The 21631-nt window shown below is 36.2% G+C and overlaps 3 protein-coding genes across 3 annotated transcripts; 2 read left to right on the forward strand and 1 right to left on the reverse strand.

Annotated features, from left to right (window-relative positions):
* Positions 1-648: 648 nt before the first annotated feature.
* LOC133337816 (golgin subfamily A member 4-like) lies at positions 649-15669 on the forward strand. Its single transcript, XM_061546020.1, has 3 exons — positions 649-1094; positions 5123-5965; positions 14781-15669. The coding sequence occupies exons 1-3, from the start codon at positions 649-651 to the stop codon at positions 15667-15669; spliced, it is 2178 nt and encodes a 725-aa protein (XP_061402004.1).
* Positions 15670-17085: 1416 nt separating this feature from the next.
* On the forward strand, positions 17086-18751 carry LOC133337813 (brahma-associated protein of 60 kDa). The gene is made up of 3 exons (XM_061546017.1): positions 17086-17220; positions 17289-18518; positions 18582-18751. Exons 1-3 carry the CDS (start codon positions 17095-17097, stop codon positions 18735-18737), a joined length of 1512 nt encoding a protein of 503 aa, XP_061402001.1. The 5' UTR covers positions 17086-17094; the 3' UTR covers positions 18738-18751.
* Positions 18752-19579: 828 nt separating this feature from the next.
* Positions 19580-21380, reverse strand: LOC133337818 (lipid scramblase CLPTM1L). The gene is made up of 3 exons (XM_061546021.1): positions 20934-21380; positions 20440-20877; positions 19580-20380 (listed from the first exon to the last, which is right to left on the reverse strand). The coding sequence occupies exons 1-3, from the start codon at positions 21378-21380 to the stop codon at positions 19580-19582; spliced, it is 1686 nt and encodes a 561-aa protein (XP_061402005.1).
* Positions 21381-21631: the final 251 nt, after the last annotated feature.

Consider the following 21631-nt stretch of genomic DNA (forward strand, 5'->3'; position numbering starts at 1 on the left):
TATTTTCACAACTTCTATGAATCTAGCAATTTTTGACATTTATAAATGTTGCCAGAAATCCAAATGCCATTCAAGTTCAAAAAACTGGGTGGCCTATATGAAAATTTCAAAAAACAGGTGCCAGAAATCCAAATGTCATTCAAGTTCAAAAAACAGGGTGGCTTATATGAAAATTTTTTCTATGCAATATTAGTTTTGCATGCACAGAAAATGTGGCCTATAAACGAAAATGGACTATAGGCGAAGTGGACTATAGAACAAATAATTTGTATGAATTTGGAAGAAAAATGTCAGTAAATAGTACTTTTTTCGCTTATATCCGTTTTTGGCCTTTAAGCGAAATGGACTATAAGCGAAAACTACTGTATTGACATTGTGAAAGAACTACAAGCAAGACTAGATTCAAGCCTTGACAAAATACATGAACTTGAGGAACAGTTGAGTGAAAATGGAAGCAATTTTCTTCAAATGCATGAACAATATTCTCTTGAACAGGAAATGAGAATAAAACTGCAACGGGCCATTACAGATGAACATTTTCTCCAAATGCATTCGTTATATTCCAAATAAGAAGATCGAGTGAAAATATTCCAAGAGGAAATTCTACATCTTACTGCTGAAAATGAACGTAAATCTGAAGAGATTAGAATGAAAGAAAATGAAATTTTAATTCTGAAAACATCTTTACAATCAACGAATAAAAAGATAGCAAACGAAGCCGAAATCAAACAACAATTGCAGCAACAACTCTCAGAGAACGAGAATAAGTTTAAGGATTTACAGCAAGAAAATACTCGCCTTGTTAATAAGAACGAATATAACATAAAACAACTGGCATTGAAATCAAGGGAAATGTCTGTGTTAAAGGAATTTCTGAACCGAAAAATCGGAAATTCTGATAAAGCTGCAACTAATACTCCAGTGACTGAGATTGCGAACATTTGCAAACGCAATGTCGAAAATGCTATCGACAACAATACTACAGATCTAAAGATTAAACATCTTCAATATCAAATGGAGAAGGAAATTGAAAATAATACAAAACTGCTATTGGATAATAAGAAATTGCAAAGTCAAATTCAACAAAGTGCAAAGTGTGTTGATACGAATGATCAATGATGAAATATGAATGAAATTAATTATTTTTATTTTTTCATTCTACATATTAATTTACTTACCGTGATTTCAAAGTACGAATACCACATAGAAGAGATCACAATGTGTTTTACATACTTTTTTATATGAAATATAACAATTCTCAAAAATTAAAAGACAAACTAGTGCCTGTTTTAATAATAACTTTAAAACATGCGGACCATCAATAATGACTAATCTGTATGACTAATATATATATATATATGTATGTATATAGTTTTCAGAGCAAAACAGGTTTGGGGACACAACGAAAAGTACAAAACACTTAAATTAGATATGCAAAATGACGAAACGGAATTTTGCATATCTAATTTAAGTGTATATGTTTTGCGGTTTAATATACATAAGTATAGGGGAATCACCCATCTTTATGCGTCATTATATTCTGCATCGTATCGTATACAAAATCATTCATTTACAAACCGAGCAAACGACTAGATATCGTAAATTAACTATTGAAAAAATAAAAGTAAAACATGTCTGGGCTTAAACTAATGTGTCCAATATGTACCGAAAATTTTGCGGAATCTGATGAAATTTTTAGTACCAGTTGTGGGCATTTGTATCACATGGCATGTATGCAGAAATGGCGAAGTCGGTAAATATTGTTTCACCACTCATTGTCTTTAATTAAATTCCTTTTGTAAACATATATGTGGGATGAGAACATGTGGTATGCTCTTGTATCACACTCATACTTGAAGTAAGTTCGAACGACGACGCGAAACTGTAAAGACGTGCTTCGGCAAAACATAATTTTACTCATTTCACTTACTTATATTTTTATCTAAATTGCTTTACTTTGTAAAAAAATTCAAAACCTGAAATAAAATAAAAAAAACTATTTTGTTCAAATTAATAAAAACCATAAATTCAACCAAAATAAAAAATAAGGAGAAACACGCTGCTCGACCGAAATAAAAAAAGAACGAGAGCGACGCTGCTCAACCAAAATAAAAAATAACGAAAACGACGCACCTCAAGCAAAAAAGGAAAACGAGGCTGCTCAACAAGAATAAAAAAGGAACGAAGCTCAACAAAAATGAAAAAAACGAAACGCTCATCAACAAAAACGACGACAACGCCGCTGCTAAGCCAAAACCAAAACGACGCTATCCACCAAAAAAAGAAAAAAGACGTTACATACGGAGAAATAAGAAAAAAGTGATTTTGTATAGACACGAGAAAAATAGATGTCTTAGTGTAAAGTGGATAAACGATTGAAAAAGTAAATTTACAAATAATTTGAAGATAGAATGAATTAAACGACGAATGAACCAAACAACTGAGTATGTGTATGAATAAATGAAAACGACGTGGCGACGAACAAAAAAGGAGAAACGTAACGGTTAGTTTCTTCATACGAAAAATAAACAAACTGAAAAGAGAATATCAAAAATTTTAAGAGAACGAAGTAAAAACAAACATAATAACCTTCGAAATGGCTGCACTTGGTGATTTTGTTAGAATTCGCAATAACTTGGCAGCTGCCAAACGAGCTGTTGTTGTTGCTTTGCACATGTTTGTGTATGGTTGCGAAGGAGATCGTGGAAACAGAGGACGTCTTAAGGGCTAAACAGAATGTTCGCGTTGAGCCATCCGTTGCGTTATGTGTTATCGACTATAGTCGAAAACCAAATTTACAAATGGTTGGATGAAGGAATTATAGAACATTCGGACTCAGAATTTTACAGTCTAGTTAGTGAAGAAACGAGATTCGACGTCTAGATTGTGTATTGATTACCGAAGAATAAATATGGTGATAGTAAAATATCATTATCCGCTACCCTTAATCGATGATCAGCTCGATCGTTTGCAAAACGCTGTTATATTCAGTACAATAGATCTACGAAATGGATTCTTTCACGTACCAGTCAATGAAGAGAGTAGAAAGTATACGTCGTTTGTGACTCACAATGGCCAGTACCAATTCCGAAGAGTTCCATTTGGTCTTTCTAACTCGCCGGCTGTGTTTCAACGTCACATAAATGCTATATTCCGAGAGCTGAATAGAGAAGGTATCGCCTTACCATACGTTGATGACGTCATAATTCCCGCGAGTAATTACGATGAGGCTGTGGTTAACCCTTAACGAATTTTAGATACTTGCAGAGACAATGAATTAGTCATCAATCTCAAGGAGTGTAGTTTCCTTAAGAGAAGAATTCAATTTCTGGGTAACATCATTGAAGACAGGAAGATTTCCCCAGGTACAGAAAAAACGAAGGCTGTGAAGCAACTTGAAAGTTTTTTAGGACTTGCCGGATATTTCAGAAAATTTATACCGAATTTTGCACTTATAGCGAAACCACACAACGATCTGGAAAAAAAAAACGTAAAGTTCCAATTTGGTGATGAACAAAAATTAGCATTTAATAAACTTAAGCAGTGCATGATTAATGAACCTGTACTACACATATTTAACGAGAAGTTTGAATCCGAAGTCCACACTGACGCATCTATCGATGGCTATGGTGCAGTGCTATTGCAGAAATCCCCAGACGATAACCTTTTACATCCTGTGTACTACATGAGTCGAAAAACCTCTGACGCTGAAAGAAAATACACAAGTTACGAACTTGAGGTATTAACTGTCATTGAGGCATTGAAAAAGTTTAGAGTTTATCTCATTGGTATTAAATTTAAATTAATGACAGATTGTAACGCATTTACGAAAACCCTGGATAAAAAAGATCTGTGTACGAGAGTCGCCAGATGGATTTTACTTTTGCAAGAATATGACTTTACTGTTGAACGTCGCCCTGCACACATATGAAACATGTAGATGCTCTGAGTCGACATCCGGTCATGGTAATATACGACGAATAAAACGACTGCAGGGTATGGATGAAGATCTTGTCCCAATTCGAAATATCTGGGAGGAAAAGCCGGATTATAAGGGTTATTTTGTCAAAAGTGGTATCCTTTATAAAATTGAAAACGATTGTGAACTCCTAGTTGTTCCAAAAGGGATGCAAAACGAGATAATAAAAAGGGCTCACGAAAAAGGGCACTTTTACATAAAGAAGACTAAAGAATTTATATATAAAGAATACTACATTCCGAAGCTGGAAGATAAAAATCATAGACTTATAATGAATTGTGTTGCTTGTGTAATAACAAATCGAAAACGTGGAAAACAGGAAGGAAAATTAAACCCCCCTACCTCTCCTTTAGGTTACCTCTCCATACTTACCACATTGACTATCTTGGACCATTGGTGACTACAAACAAGAATTATAACCATATATTTGCCGTTATTGATGCTTTTACAAAATTCTGTTGGCTGTACCCCACAAAGACGACGTCCGCTAAAGATGCAATATCGAGATTAGAACTACAAAGTATTACATTTGGTAATCCACATAAAATCGTTTCCGATCGTGGCACAGCGTTTACGAGCGAAGATTTAAGAACTTACTGTGACGAGGAGAAAATAACTCATATCAAAATTACAACAGGACTACCTCGTGCGAACGGTCAAATAGAGAGACTCAACAGTTGACGATCTGGTAGCCATAAAACTTAAGCCGAAATACTTAGGTCCCTACAGAGTTGTGAAAGTTAAACCTAAGGACACGTACGATGTTGCGAAGGCATGTAGTAATGAAGCGCCGAAACTAACTACAACTTGCGCCAAATTCATGAAACCTTGGCCAAAAAAATACGACACTGGAGATGATTCTGAAGAGATTGTTAACCCTAATGATTTGCAGGATGGCCGAGATGTAGGATGAGAAAATTGGGTATGCTCTTGTATCACACTCATACTTGAAGTTAGTTCGAACGACGACGCGAAACTGTAAATCAAAACATCATTTTAATCATTTCATTTATTCATCATACTTTTATTTTTATCTAAATTACTTTACTGTATAAATAAACATAAAACCTGATTTAGAATAAATAAAACTATTTTGTTCATATTAATAAAAACCATATATATATATTTTTTTAATATTTTTAGAGCCACTAGTTGCCCTCAATGCCGTGAAGAAAATCCTACGTCCCATAAGATATTTTTAATTTTAAACGATGATCCGGAAGTGCCACAATCAGTTCCTTCTATTGACATTGTAGAAGTACTAAAAGCAAGACTAGATTCAAGCCTTGACAAAATACATCTACTTGAGGTACAGTTGTGTGAAGATGAAAGCAATTTTCTTCAAATGCAACAACAATATTCTCTTGAACAGGAAATGAGAATAAAATTGCAACGGGAAATTGACCAAGTAGCCATTACAGAAGAACATTTTCTCCAAATGCATTCGTTATACTCCGAATCAGAAGATCGAGCGAAAATATTGCAAGAGGAAATTCTACATCTTACTGCTGAAAATGAACGTAAATCTGAAGATATTAAAATTAAGGAAAAAGAAATTTCATTTCTGAAAACATCTTTACAATCAGCGGTTAAAAAAATAGCAAAAGAAGTGCAAATCAAACAACAATTGCAGCAACAACTCTCAGAGAACGAGAATAAGATTAAGGATTTACAGCAAGAAAATACTCGCCTTGTTAATAAGAACGAATATAACATAAAAGAACTGGCATTGAAATCAAGGGAAATATCTGTGTTAAAGGAATTTCTGAACCGAAAAATCGGAAATTGTGATAAAGCTGCAACTAGTACCCCAGTGCCTGAGATTGCGAACATTTGCAAATGCAATGTCGAAAATGCTATCGACAATAATACTACAGATCTGAAGGTTAAAAATCTTCAATATCAACTAGAGAAGGAAATTGAAAATAATACAAAATTGCTATTGGATAATAAGAAATTGCAAAGTAAGATTCAACAATGTGCAAAGTGTGTTACAAATTTGCTACTGGATAATAGAAAATTGCAAAGACAGATTCAACAAAGTGCAAAGTGTGTTGATACGAATGATCAATGATGAAATATGAATAAAATAAATTATTCTTTTAGGGGAGTGTAATTTATCTATTTTTATTCAATTTGATTGTATTAATTTACTTACAGTGATTTCAAAGTACGAATACCACTTAAAAGAGATCACTATGTGTTTTACATACTTTTTTATATGAAATATAATAAATTATAAGACAAACTAGTGCATGTTTTAATAATCCGGTTTGATAACACAACTAAAATAACATAAATGTGGGGTTAGAGATAAAATATCTTTATGGTTTCTATGGGTTTCAATTGTCAATTCCTTTGCATATATGTCAAATAAATCCTCATAAAATAGGTTAACCTGGTAAAAAGTTCTAATGTAAATGCCGTTTTAGAGAGCATAATAAGAACCCAGGTGACTATTAACTTTTTACTGGAGACCTTACAATGCAAAAATAAACAGCCTTTTATATTTTTTGTTTCATTTTTGATATGGCATGTCTTTAGTCAAATCGAATTAAAAGTATTTTTAACATAAGTAGATTGGTTTTGAATAATCAATTGATGTAGTGTCATGAAGGAAAATACTTTACTTACTAAGCTGGCTTGTTACAGAACGGTTGTTCCATAAGCCGAGCATAAAATATGTCGATGTCTGAATATGTCGATGTCCGCGTATAAATTGTAGAGCTCGCGATTCATTCGACGCCGATATTCACCGTCGACGCATATCGGCCCGTAGATCTTTCGGAGAATTTTTCTTTCAAACATCCCAAGAGCTGCCTCATCTGCTTGCGCAAGTACCCATGCTTCTGATCCATATAATAGCACGGGTAGTATCAGCGTCTTGTAAAGTGTGACTTTGGTCTGGCGGGAGGTGGCCTTGCTTTTGAGTTGTTTGCTCAGACCATAGTAGCATCGGTTGGCCATCACAATCCTTCTCCGAATTTAAAAACTGATGTCATTCGTTTTATTTGTGGCGGTACCAAGGTATATAAAGTCTTTAACTACCTCGAAGCTGTAGTTCTCAAGTTCCACAGTTGGTCCGAGTCTACTGGACGTCTTGCGCGTTGATACCATCACCTTGGTCTTCCCGTCGTTTACTGCCAGACCCACTTTGGCAGACTCCTTTTCAATTTGTTCAAAGGTGGCTGTTACCGCTCGCAATGTTCGACCCATTATATCGATGTCATCCGCGGAGGCGAGTAACATGTGTTGTTTGGTGTACAGAGTGCCATTTCTGTTCACCTTTGCGTCTCCTATGACCTTTTCCAGTAGGATGTTAAAAAGATCACACGACAAACTGTCACCTTGTCTGAATACTCGTTCGGTATTGAAGGGCTCCGATAGGTCCTTTCCTACTTTAACTGCTGATCTTGTGCCACTTAAAGTTATCCTGCATTTTGCAGGAATGCCGAACGCAGACATGGCTTTAAACACCTCTGAACGGATAGGGCTGTCGAATGCGGCTTTATAGTCGACAAATAGGTGGTATGTGTCGATGTGTTTTTCGTGGGTCTTTTCCAGGATTTGGCGCAGAGTGAAAATCTGGTCAATGGTGGATTTGTCGGGTCTGAAGCCGCATTGGTATGGTCCAATGATGTCACTGACCATTGGCTTCAATCGTACACACAGCACACTGGATACCACTTTATATGCGATGGGAAGGAGACTTATTCCTCTAAAGGTGGCACATATCGTCTTGTCTCCTTTTTTGTGCACGGGACACAGGATGCTGAGGTTCCAATCATTGGGCATGCATTCATCTAGCCAAATTGTACTAATCAGCTGGTGCATGCTCCTGACCAGCATCTGGCCAACAGTCTTGAATATTTCGGCTGGTAACCCATCAGCTCCTGCTGCTTTGTTGTTCTTGAGCCGATTATTATTTGCTTTTATGACCTCATCTTGTCGAATGCGGCTTTATAGTCGACAAATAGGTGGTATGTGTCGATGTGTTTTTCGTGGGTCTTTTCCAGGATTTGGCGCAGAGTGAAAATCTGGTCAATGGTGGATTTGCCGGGTCTGAAGCCGCATTGGTATGGTCCAATGATGTCACTGACCATTGGCTTCAATCGTACACACAGCACACTGGATAGCACTTTATATGCGATGGGAAGGAGACTTATTCCTCTATAGGTGGCACATATCGTCTTGTCTCCTTTTTTGTGCACGGGACACAGGATGCTGAAGTTCCAATCATTGGGCATGCATTCATCTAGCCAAATTGTACTAATCAGCTGGTGCATGCTCCTGACCAGCATCTGGCCACCAGTCTTGAAAATTTCGGCTGGTAACCCATCAGCTCCTGCTGCTTTGTTGTTCTTGAGCCGATTATTATTTGCTTTTATGACCTCATCTTGGCTACCACCTAGCCATCATCTCCTATAGGTTCTGGGGTATCTTCTTCAACGCCACTATTTGATACCAGAAGCTTTTCAAAATGTTCTTTCCAGATCTTCAAAACGCTGTCTGTATCTGTCACCAGGTTTCCTTCTTCATCTCTACAGGAGGATGTGCCTGCACTAAAGCCTTCGGTTTGGTGTTTTACTCGTTGGTAAAATTTACGGACTTCATTCTGACTCCTGTACATCTCGATTTGCTCACGCTCACGTTTTTCTTGTTCTTTTTTCTGAAAACACGTTTCTCCTCTCTCCTTTTCTCCCGATAATTCTCCATCACGTTACGTGCCACAAGGTAATGGTCCCAATCGATATTCGCTCCTTGGATCGATCGGACGTCTAAAACACTGGATGAATGCCTTCCGTCTATCACAAAATGATCAATTTGATTTCTCGTTGCTTGATCAGGAGAGATCCAGGTGGCCTTGTGTATATCGACATGCTTGAATCTGTTTCTAGGCGCTTGTAAAATGTGTCTTTGGTCTGTTCATCTTTATCTTCGCTTTTATGCGGATTATAGCAATTCGCGCATCTACTGGAGTGAATCTGGAGACAAGGTCTTTTATTCTCCATTTTATTAACCATAAATCCGCAGCCAAATTCATGTCTCGTTTCATGGCAGCTATAATACAAGTCGTAATCGTCTGATTTACTTACGCCTGTCCCTTTCCGTCGCATTTCCTGTAAGGCAATAATATCGGCTTTTTCTTAGATTTTTCATAGTAGGTTGGGTTTTCCGAGAGTGGGCAACTAACCCGACGCCTCAACCCATTTTTTTATAGTTCTTATGGGTGAACTCGGCTCACATATTAGCTCACTGTTTCATCGGGTGATGAGAATAGCTCCCCAGGTGGCACCGCGGGGAGGTCAGTGTCCACAATTGAGATGAAAGAGGGACCAAGATAAGCCTGGACTTCGCCATGTTAAAGCCAATCAGAGCCGGTGCTTGGTATCTATCATCCCCTACGCCACCCGTTATTTGAAACATTTCATTTGTAATTCGAAAAATCAATTTGCAATTCATAACAATTCATTTGAAATTCGAGAATGTAATTGGTAATTCACAGCATTTAATTTTAAACGTTTCATATGTAGTTCAAAAAAATCCATTTGAAATTTGAAGAATTTCATTTGTAATTCGAATATTTCCAATTGAAATTCGCTTCACTTGAAATTCAAAGAAATACTTTTGAAAAAAATTTCAGTTGTAATTCGTAAAAATTCATTTCAAATTCATACATATTCCTCGAATTTTAAATTAAATGTTATGAATACCAAATGAAATGTTATGTATTTCAAATCAAAAGTTATGAATTTCAAATGGAATTTTTTTAATTTTAAAATCAATACTTTGAGTTTGAAATGGAAGTATATGAATTTTAAATGGAATTCTATGAATTACAAATGAAATTCCCGAATTACAACTCATATGCTATGTTACAACTATTATTAGTCTTGTATTCTTATATAAACTTTTTAACAAAAAAACTCGAATTGTAGAGATTTCTTTGAAAAACTGCTTTGTTCGCGGACGCAAAAAAAAACATGAAACTGTTCTCTACTTCCTTAACGTTACTATACTATTACGAGTCTGCTCCTTTATTTTCACTCTCTGTAAATAAATATTAGCGTGTAATTTTATTATCGTTCCTCCTAAATTTTCAACATTTTTTCTGGAGAGATATATCTTAATGTCGACTCCAAATTGCATCAAGCTCGGTTTACATATTCCTATAGATGTATCCCTATAATATTCAAATCTTCTTATTGTACTATGCCTTCCTAATAGTCCCGTCAAAATAGTAAACTTTAGTCCTCTATCTTGCAAAATAATACTATATTGCTTTTCAAAATGTTCTTTCCAGATCTTCAAAACGCTGTCTGTATCTGTCACCAGGTTTCCTTCTTCATCTCTACAGGAGGATGTGCCTGCACTAAAGCCTTCGGTTTGGTGTTTTACTCGTTGGTAAAATTTACGGACTTCATTCTGACTCCTGTACATCTCGATTTGCTCACGCTCACGTTTTTCTTGTTCTTTTTTCTGAAAACACGTTTCTCCTCTCTCCTTTTCTCCCGATAATTCTCCATCACGTTACGTGCCACAAGGTAATGGTCCCAATCGATATTCGCTCCTTGGATCGATCGGACGTCTAAAACACTGGATGAATGCCTTCCGTCTATCACAAAATGATCAATTTGATTTCTCGTTGCTTGATCAGGAGAGATCCAGGTGGCCTTGTGTATATCGACATGCTTGAATCTGTTTCTAGGCGCTTGTAAAATGTGTCTTTGGTCTGTTCATCTTTATCTTCGCTTTTATGCGGATTATAGCAATTCGCGCATCTACTGGAGTGAATCTGGAGACAAGGTCTTTTTTATAGTTCTTATGGGTGAACTCGGCTCACATATTAGCTCACTGTTTCATCGGGTGATGAGAATAGCTCCCCAGGTGGCACCGCGGGGAGGTCAGTGTCCACAATTGAGATGAAAGAGGGACCAAGATAAGCCTGGACTTCGCCATGTTAAAGCCAATCAGAGCCGGTGCTTGGTATCTATCATCCCCTACGCCACCCGTTATTTTAAACATTTCATTTGTAATTCGAAAAATCAATTTGCAATTCATAACAATTCATTTGAAATTCGAGAATGTAATTGGTAATTCACAGCATTTAATTTTAAACGTTTCATATGTAGTTCAAAAAAATCCATTTGAAATTTGAAGAATTTCATTTGTAATTCGAATATTTCCAATTGAAATTCGCTTCACTTGAAATTCAAAGAAATACTTTTGAAAAAAATTTCAGTTGTAATTCGTAAAAATGCATTTCAAATTCATACATATTCCTCGAATTTTAAATTAAATGTTATGAATACCAAATGAAATGTTATGTATTTCAAATCAAAAGTTATGAATTTCAAATGGAATTTTTTTAATTTTAAAATCAATACTTTGAGTTTGAAATGGAAGTATATGAATTTTAAATGGAATTCTATGAATTACAAATGAAATTCCCGAATTACAACTCATATGCTATGTTACAACTATTATTAGTCTTGTATTCTTATATAAACTTTTTAACAAAAAAACTCGAATTGTGGAGATTTCTTTTCAAAACTGCTTTGTTCGCAGACGAAAAAAAACAAGAAACTGTTCTCTACTTCCTTAACGTTACTATACTATTACGAGTCTGCTCCTTTATTTTCTCCTTCTGTAAATAAATATTAGCGTGTAATTTAATTATCGTTCCTCCTTAATTTTCAAAATTTTTCTGGAGAGATATATTTTAATTCCGACTCAAAATTGCATCAAGCTCGGTTTACATATTCCTATAGATGTATCCCTATAATATTCAAATCTTCTTGTTGTACTATGCCTTCCTAATAGTCCCGTCAAAATAGTAAACTTTAGTTGAGTCCTCAAACTTGCAAAATAATACTATATTGCATTACTTTTGGATTTTTTTGTTAGGAAAAATTTACTCAAATTTAAAAAGAGTCAAAACAAAAATGGCATTATCTTTTCTTATTTGCTGCAAGACAAATTCACTGGAATCGAAATAATAGCATCAACTTTCGCGCTTTATCACACGACACACACATACAACGCACATCAATTTTAAGCGTTGATGTTATCGTTTCCTTATGGTTGTTGTATTTTCGATAACAAATAATGCGACGGATGGCTCAACGGATTCATTCTGCTTATGCCTTAACTCTTATACGACGGAATTACCGACGATAATAATAGCAAATTTTCAGTTGCCTATCATTTCGTTAATTAAGGAAAATATTCGCTAAGTTAACGACTAAAATAAAGTGGTAGCTAAACCCTACCAATACATATAAAAATGTAATGTTATCATAAATTTTTATTTTAATATTTTTATATTTGTCGGTAGGTCTTAACGACTACTTTATATTAGTTGTTAAGTTAAAAATTATCAGTTTCTGACTGACTATAAATGTGTTCTCTTTAGTGTAAACTATTTTATATGAATAATCCACTTTTTTCACAATAATAGTAAAATTTACTCAGTATGTTCTATTTCAGAGAGTAAACCTGAGAAAAGTAAACTGACAACATCCAGTAAGATTTTAGTCAACTTCACTTAAAATGGTTGAAATTTTTTTAGATATATCTATACTAATAAAAGAGTAAAGTGATTGACTGACTGATTTAACGATTCATAAACGCCCAGACGAAACGGCTGAAGATAGAATCTTGAAATTTTGGGTGAGGGTCACTCTTGGTCCAAATGTGACAGATAAGGCTGGTTTTTTGGAAATTCGTGCTCGAACGTTGCGAAACGTACTAAATGTGATACCATTTGTATTTGGCGAACTGGTGGAGCTAGAACTCTGAAATTTGTTTTGGTCGTCGCTGATGGAGTGTAGGATTGATGTACCAAAGGATTTTTAGAAATTCGAACTATAACTATCCGAAAAGTACGAAAATGTACTATATTTGGTACAATTCTGTAGCATGTGAACGGAAAGCGTTAAAAACTTGAGTGAGTGTGAATTAAGGTTGAGAAGTAGGGTCCATTTAAGGAGATGGTTTTTGAAAGCGTGTACTAATGTGTACGAAAAGTACTATATGGTACTATATTTCATACAAATTTAATTTGGAGATACAAATCGAGCTGGAATCCTGGAATTTGGAATTAAAATTACCGTCGGAGTGTAGGACTGGGATATGAAAGTTGTTTTGGAAATTTGTTACTTATGTGTACGAAAAGTACTAAATCGTACTATAATCGGTACAGTTTGGATTTTGGTGATCCTATAGAGCGGGAACAATGACATTTGGAGTCAGGATCACTGTAGGGGTGTGGGATTGGGGTCAGGATTCAGTTTAAGAAAATTATACTTATGATTACTAAATGGTACTAAATTTGGCACAATTTGAATTTTAGGTGAACCAATAGAGCTAGAATCATGAAATTTGGTGTCAGGATCACTGTTGAGGTGTAGGAAGGATCACTGTAGGAAGTTTTAGAAATGTGTACTAATGTGTACTAAATTTGGTACAATTTGAATTGTGAGTGAACCGATAGAGTTGGAATACTGAAACTTGGATTTTGATCACTGTGGGGGTGTAGGGTTGGGGTATGTATGAAGTTTTAGAAATTTTTACTAAGTGTACTAAATTTTTGTACAATTTAAATTGTAGGTGAAGCGATAGAGTTGGAATCCTGAAAATTTGATTTAGGATCACGGTGGAGGTGTAGGATTGGGGTAAGTAAGAGGTTTTGGTACTAATTTGAATTCTGGGTGAACCGATAGAGTGGGAATCCTAAAATTTGAATTTAGTAGTAGGTTTGGGTTAAGTAGGAAGTTTTGGAAATTCGTACTGCTGTGTACTATATTTAGAACAATTTGAATTGTGGGTGAACCAGTTGTTTTTTGTGATCAAAGAAAAGTCTTTATTTTTGATGGCAGGCATGATAACTCCTCACTGGAACATCGGAATCCGAAAATTCAAACGGTGTTAGAAAGAGTACATGTCTGGCTCTCGTATGAACTAGGATTATTGACTTCGCACAACAATTAACAAAATGGCGGAACTTTGAATTTTTTTTTTCTTTTTTTTTTTGGAAAATCACTTACTTTGGACCCCAAACTAAGTTAAAAAATAAGGAAGATCTTCACCGATTGGCTTTATCCTAGTTCATACTAGAGCTATACACTCCCAGAGAAACGTGTCAAAATTTGGAACCGATTGAATTTTTAGTTTTTGTGCCCGCCATTCGTAAAAACAGTTTCGAGAAAAATTCGTTTAAAGTTTGAGAATCACTCTTGCGTTACTTGATGCTGACACAATAAATCGGCTATATCTTCAAGAGTTCTTGAGATTTTTACTTGAAATTTTGTAGGGGCATTCTAGAATTAGAGTAGATTCGAAATATGTAAGTCGAAAAAAAATGTTGACACCAAAAAAAAGGGGGGTCCCCTTAAATCACTTTCAAAATAAACCACTCATATATTATATAAAAATATTAACGACAACAGCTTTGTGGTTTAAGGCACGTAGATGTAGGGAAATTACTCATCTCTATGTATGAATATGTTCTTTATTGTATACGAAGATCACCAACATCATTCACTTACAAACCGCACAGAGAATTTGACTCTATTGTTGATTATTTTTAATGGGAAATAGAAACAAAAATGTCTGGGCTTAGGTTAATGTGTCCAATATGTACTGAGGATTTTGGGGAATCTGACGAAATTTTTAGTACATGTTGTGGACATTTGTATCACAGGTCATGTATGCAGGAGTGGCAAAGTCGGTAAATACTATATCATCATTAATTTTATTAATTACATTTCTTTGTAAACATTTTTTTGAGATATTTTAGAGCCACATGTTGTCCTCAATGCCGCGAAGAAAATCCTACTTCCCATAAAATATTTTTAATTCTCAACGATGATCCGGTAGTTCCACCATCAGTTCATTCGATTGACTTGGTAGAAGAGCTGCAAGCAAAACTAGAGTCAAGCCTTGAAAAAATACATGAACTCGATGAACAGTTGAGGGAAAATGAAAGTAATTTTCTTCAAATGCAGAAACAGTATTCGGTTGAGCAACGAATGAGAGAAAAGTTCCAACAGGAAATTGACGAAGTAGCCATTACCGATGAATATTTTCTCCAATTGCATTCGTTGTATTCCGAATCAGAAGATCAAGTGAAAAAATTGCAAGAGAAAATTCTACATCTTACCAATGAAAATCAACGTCAATCTGAGAAAATCAGAATTAAAAATAATAAAATCGTGACTCTGAAAAAATCTGTACAATCAACGGATAGAAAAATAGCCAATGAGGGCGAAATCATACAAAAATTGCGACAACAACTCTCAGAGCATGAGAACAAGGTTAAGGCTTTACAGCAAGAAAATAATCGCCTTGTTAATAAGAACGAATATAACACAAAAGAATTGGCATTGAAATCAAGAGAAATGTCTGTGTTGAAGGAATTTTTAGACCGAAGAGTTAAAAACTCAGGTAATGCTGCGGCTAATACTGCAGTTCGAAAGAAACTATGCAAATGCAATGTTGAGCCCGCAGTCGAAAACAATACTACAGATCAAAAGGTTAAACATCTTCAATGTGAGCTGAAGAAGGAAATTGAAAATAATACAAAACTATTATTGGATAAAAAGAAATTAAAAAGACGGATAAAGCAAATGGAAAAGAATTTTGATCATTCGCAAATCCTATGTAGCAATACGTCGATAGGCAAATGAAACTATGGCTGTGCTACTTTTCTCTTTAATCGATATTGCACAATATTTTATTAACAAGAATAAACAATAAAAGTCTACAAAATTCCTTACATATCAATTGATTTCTAGCAGTGCAGTGTGCATTGTTTTCTTTTAAGGGAACGAAAATACAATAAAAACGATAACATCTACGCTTGAAATTGACGTGCGTTGTACTTCGGATTTAAATATATTTATGCGCGTTATGCCATGTTCTGACGGGCATCCGAACAACGTAGTTCGCTCTCAGAATTACGTACATGAATTAACCCGTTCATACAACACTATTCATAATTCATATCATCAGAGTTTTTTATTTCAAACTTTTTGTTTCTTGTTTTACACCAAAAATGTAACATATTTTAGTGAATTACATAGGGATATAAATAGAAAAAATAATTCTCTTTCTCCTGACTATAGTATGAACCCATATCTATTTACTTTTCATTCATGTTTTCCATTTTTTCTGAAAATGTTGTAGTTTTTAATACATTTTTATATTTTCTCAATTCAAATGTCACATACTGTCACAAATAAAAATTTGGAGAATTTTTTGTTTGAGTTGCCCCACATTTGTTTCTTGTTTTGTACGCTAATTAGAACCAAGGGAAAAGAAACGCATATTGCATTATGTAGAAAACAAAATTTACATCCTGCTGCATATATAAAAACTATACAATTTTTTACTTTTCATTCATGATTTTCAATTTTACTGAAAACGTTTGAAAATTTCATAAATATTTTCAAACTGTCAAAATTAATTTATTTTCGATAAACACTCTCAATTGTTAGGGATGGGACAAATTTATTGGTTATTCAGAGAGTGATTCGAATTGAACAACGTACAAAAGTCGGTGTTCGCTCAGACAATTTTGCATGGGGAACTAAGTAATTCCTTCATAATTAAGGGTCGAACAACGAATGAGAGAGCGAACAACGCTCGTCTGTACATGGCATTAACGAGATAAGAAAACACACGTAACGCGACCATTGTGCGGTGCCCTTAAGGAGTTAATATTATCGTCCCGTTGTGGCTGTTGTATTATCGATAATACAAAACGAGACGGACTGCGCAGCGGGTCCATTCTGCTTGTGCTTTTAAGGGCTAAACAGAATGTTCGCGTTGAGCCATCCGTCGCGTTACTGTTATCGAAAATACAATAACCCCAAGGAAACGTTGTATTTTCGATAACATATAACGCGACGTATGGCTCAACGCGAGCATTCTGCTTAGCCCTTTTAATTTTCAAATGAAACAAAAGTCGTTTGCGATTAATCGATTATTCGAAAGTCGATCTACATATCCCTGTGACCAAAATGAAAATGGCGACATTTGTTCACAAATTTTGCGTCGTCGTAGCTCTTGTAAAATTTTCATTTGAAAACTTTGTAATTTTTTCGTAAATAATGTCTCAAAGATTTGCACCGGGTCAACCGGGACAATCACCCGTGCCTGGCCAACCACGATATCCTCCTCCACCGCCACAGTCTGCCGGTATGCGTCCATATGCAGCAGGTACAGGATTTCCTCCGGTAAGTATTGCTTTTGACGGTGTTGTAAAACAAACGAGCTTCGATTCCCTATTTGATTTTATTTCCAGCAAAGGGGATTTCCATTGCATCCTAGTAATAGTCAGCCAGTAGCTGGTAACACAAGTTCCCCGGTTGGAGCTCCACTGCATCAGAGGGCGCCGCAGCCGGGATTTCAGAGTGGATTGCGTGGTAGTGGAAGTGGTGGCGGCAATAAGCGTTCTAGCGAAGCTCGTAATATGAATAATGCACAAAACAAAAGCGAATTCAATTCAGCTGCAAAGAAGAAAAAGAAGTTGGCCGACAAAATACTGCCACAGAAGGTGAGAGATTTGGTTCCCGAGTCTCAGGCCTATATGGATCTCCTTACTTTCGAACGTAAACTGGATGCCACTATTATGAGAAAACGGCTGGACATACAGGAAGCTCTTAAAAGACCAATGAAACAGAAACGTAAACTGCGCATCTTCATCTCAAATACATTTTATCCGAGCAAAGAACCGACCAACGATGGCGATGAGGGTTCTGTTGCATCTTGGGAATTGCGGGTGGAAGGACGTCTCTTAGAAGATGGCAAAGGTGACCCGAATACAAAAATAAAACGGAAGTTTTCATCATTTTTCAAGTCATTGGTTATTGAACTGGACAAAGAGTTATATGGACCGGATAATCATTTAGTGGAATGGCATCGCACTCATACCACACAAGAAACGGATGGCTTTCAGGTTAAAAGACCAGGCGATAGAAATGTTCGTTGTACAATATTGCTGTTGTTGGACTATCAACCACTGCAGTTTAAACTAGACCCACGACTAGCTCGTGTATTGGGCGTTCACACACAAACACGTCCCGTAATAATATCTGCTCTGTGGCAGTACATCAAGACACACAAGTTGCAAGATGCCCATGAAAGGGAGTACATCAATTGTGACAAATACCTGGAGCAAATTTTCGGATGCCAACGAATGAAGTTCGCCGAAATTCCACAACGCCTCAACCCTCTACTACATCCCCCCGAGCCAATAGTTATAAATCACTTTATCGAAAGCGGGGCTGAAAATAAGCAGACCGCTTGTTACGATATTGATGTGGAGGTTGATGACACACTGAAAAACCAAATGAACAACTTCCTAATGAACACTGCCAGTCAACAGGAAATACAGGGTCTGGATGCAAAAATCCATGAAACCGTGGACACTATCAACCAAATGAAAACCAATCGGGAGTTTTTCCTAAGCTTTGCAAAAGATCCCCAAACATTTATTCAACGTTGGATTGTTAGCCAAACACGTGATCTGAAGGTTTGTGAAAGTATTATCTGGTATTTTATTGTGCTTAACTAATCGTATGGTACTTTATTATAGGCGATGACCGATGTCACTGGAAATCCGGAAGAGGAACGCCGTGCAGAGTTCTATTATCAACCTTGGACACATGAGGCGGTTTCACGTTATTTCTTTACAAAAGTCAATCAGAAGAGAGCCGAATTGGAACAAGCCTTGGGCATAAGAAACGGTTAAATGACAGAATTATTTGTAAGATCAATTTCTCAGATGTTTGTTTTTTTCGTCTGAGTTTGTAATTCCATTGTATCATGTTTGTGGTATTCTCATTTAAACTAATTTCTCTTATATTTTATATTTGTCAACAAAAAAAAAAAATAACAAAAACACACAATTAGATTTCTCTAAACAAAACAATTATGATATACATTAATAATTTAGCTCCAACAAAAAATAATAATTATTATGTAAGGAAGATTGTCTTTTATTGTTTCTATGTGGCAATGTTCCATTGTGGAGGAGGTACTAGAAGGAATATTTGGTTATGTAAAGTTTTGTTCAAATCGTATAGTCCTTTCCCATGATATTCCAAATTAATTTTCAACAAATTTTTTACCATTTTTATGTGGGAGGTACAAGGAGAAGTCAACTTATATTCCCTTATATTCAAACTTTAAGTTTGGAAGAAATATTAGGATGTGCAAAGTTTGGATGAAAACGGATACTCCCTTCAAAAGTTATCATCTGCACTAGCCAGACAGGGGGACATTTGTAAATTGACCGAAGAGGATTTGGTACAAAGAAACATGGGGTCTAAAACCAATATTTCTATGAGGCACATTTTTGACGTATCAAAATTGTATATACCCTCAATAACCATAAGATTAAGGGTACAACAAAATCACCATCCTTGACTAAATAAACACAAGGAGTTAGAGAATAGCTTATATAAAATATGAAAATTAGATCTGCACTGAAAATGGAAATTTCTTCTTCTCTTTTTACAAAATTATTTTATTTTTGTCTACATATAAAAGGAATGCTTTTGTTCTATTTTATTTCTAAACGTGCGAGGATATTTACTTTTGTTTTTTACTTTCAATGGCTTTCCCATCAGCAGAAACACTTTCCGTCGTATTCTCATGATTATCATCTGGCATTTCCTCAATGCTTAATCCCGTATCTAGGCGATTTTTATCGACTGGATATAACCACCGTTGGTAGAGATATATCAGGAATACAACATCGTCTCGAAGGCAGGCTATACGGTGGGCAGTAGGCATGCTTATAATAAATGCGAAGAAGTCGTCGATAAATGTGTTAAAGGCTTTGTACATAAATGCGCGCCATGGCAAAGCGGCCACCGATTTTAGTTTGTAGTTGACAAACAACTGAGGTAACATGAATAGGAAACCAAATGCATAGACACCCTTGACCAACGAATTGAGGGTCCAAGAATACCAACTGCGGTGTGGGTAGTATATCAGGGAATAAATGGCTCCACCAATACATAAAGGATACAAGAGGTAACTTAAATAACGCATGCCTTGCTTGTCGAATTCCTCAGTTTTCAATTCGGCTGAACCAACAGCCTTGGCGTTCTTTGAGTCTGTGTTATTAGTCCGCTGTTCCTTTTTGCGAATCCCCTTGAGACCGATTTCTAGTTTAAGTATCTTCTTACATTTCCACAACTCAATTAGTACTCCTATACCGGCTGGTATTACCACCAAAAGCGATGTCTTTTCATCCAACAAGTACAAGAAGATGACAATTTGAGAGAATGCTCGCCACAGAGTTGTGCGTGTAGAGAGTCCTTCATAGGATTTCTTTTTGCGCCAGAAAGCCACATCGTTTTTGAATGATAGAAAATCGAAAAGCATCTAGAATAATGTTCAAGAGAATTACAATAGCTCTATGATCAGTTGCATAACATGCTTACGTGTATACTGGCCACAAATATGGTGGCTAAGAGCAAATACAAATTCGTGTCGGAGAACATGGATTTAATCTCCTCGACATCGTTTTTGGTAATGCCCATTTGATACATCATCTTCATTGCATGCTCAATCATTAGCATCAGACGTAGTCTTCCAATACCCATTGGACGGAAATGAAATTTAATTGTGAAAGTGGTCATATTGCGATCCACCTCCACCAAATCCTTCATACGGGTATTGAAAAAGTCTGTCTTGAGGATGGGTAATATTTGCTGATGCCTGTTGACATGTATGAGTGGGGCCATTTCTGGTGGAACATCAGCGGCCGACAGCGATATCAAATCCGTTAACAATGACACATGAACATCAGACATTATGTGGGTATGGGGTTTAGCAGCAGACTGAGATTTTTTCGATGCTGCTGCAGCACCTTTTTCCTTCTGCAAAAAGTTTGTCGCTTAAATCTTTTGATTTATCCCAACAGTTGTATACTTACATCCCCCAATAGGATATAGGCGGCTGCCTTGGGCACCATATATTCGGTAATACTTAAACTGTGAATTACCGTGGGACCGTCTCTCCTCAATGTTTTCCATTCCAACGGCTCTCCTTGCAGTGCCAGCACAACTTGCATATATAAAGTACCATTTCGTCTGGTTTTTGCCGGTACCTTAATTTCATAGTCCTTTTCATAGGCGCTCATGTAGTCAAAGTTCTTAATACTATCCACCTTGGTCACCTCCGTGTGTATAGGGTTGTGTGTAGTGGAGGTCCACAATGCCAATTGCATGCGTGGTCGATTTGCCAGGAATGAATTATAGCAGGGGACGTCTGTGCATTTTAGTGTGGTAAATAATTGGGCCATCATCCACATGGAATGACCTATATAGCCCAGGAAGGCTATGCCCAATATGGTGGTGATCGAAGGAAAGGCAAGCGGCATTTTGCAACTAAAAGGATGCCATAAATTTCAATGGTTGAGTATGAATGAAATGGGAATGCAAACGCCTGAAAATCCCGAAAAACACTGACGCTACTCTACACACACCGACAATGATGACGTACGTTTTTTCTTCAGGGCGGCAGTTTTCAATTTTCACCGACTGCAGGCACATTGAAAAACGTTCCACCTGTTACGAATGGGATGGGATAAGACAAAATGCCCGATAAAGAAGAAATGAAAGTGGAGAACCG

This window comes from Musca vetustissima, unplaced genomic scaffold (genome assembly GCF_032173495.1).
Source record: "Musca vetustissima isolate MV318-11 ecotype Yass unplaced genomic scaffold, APGP_CSIRO_Mvet_v1 utg87862, whole genome shotgun sequence".
Lineage (NCBI taxonomy): Eukaryota > Metazoa > Arthropoda > Insecta > Diptera > Muscidae > Musca > Musca vetustissima.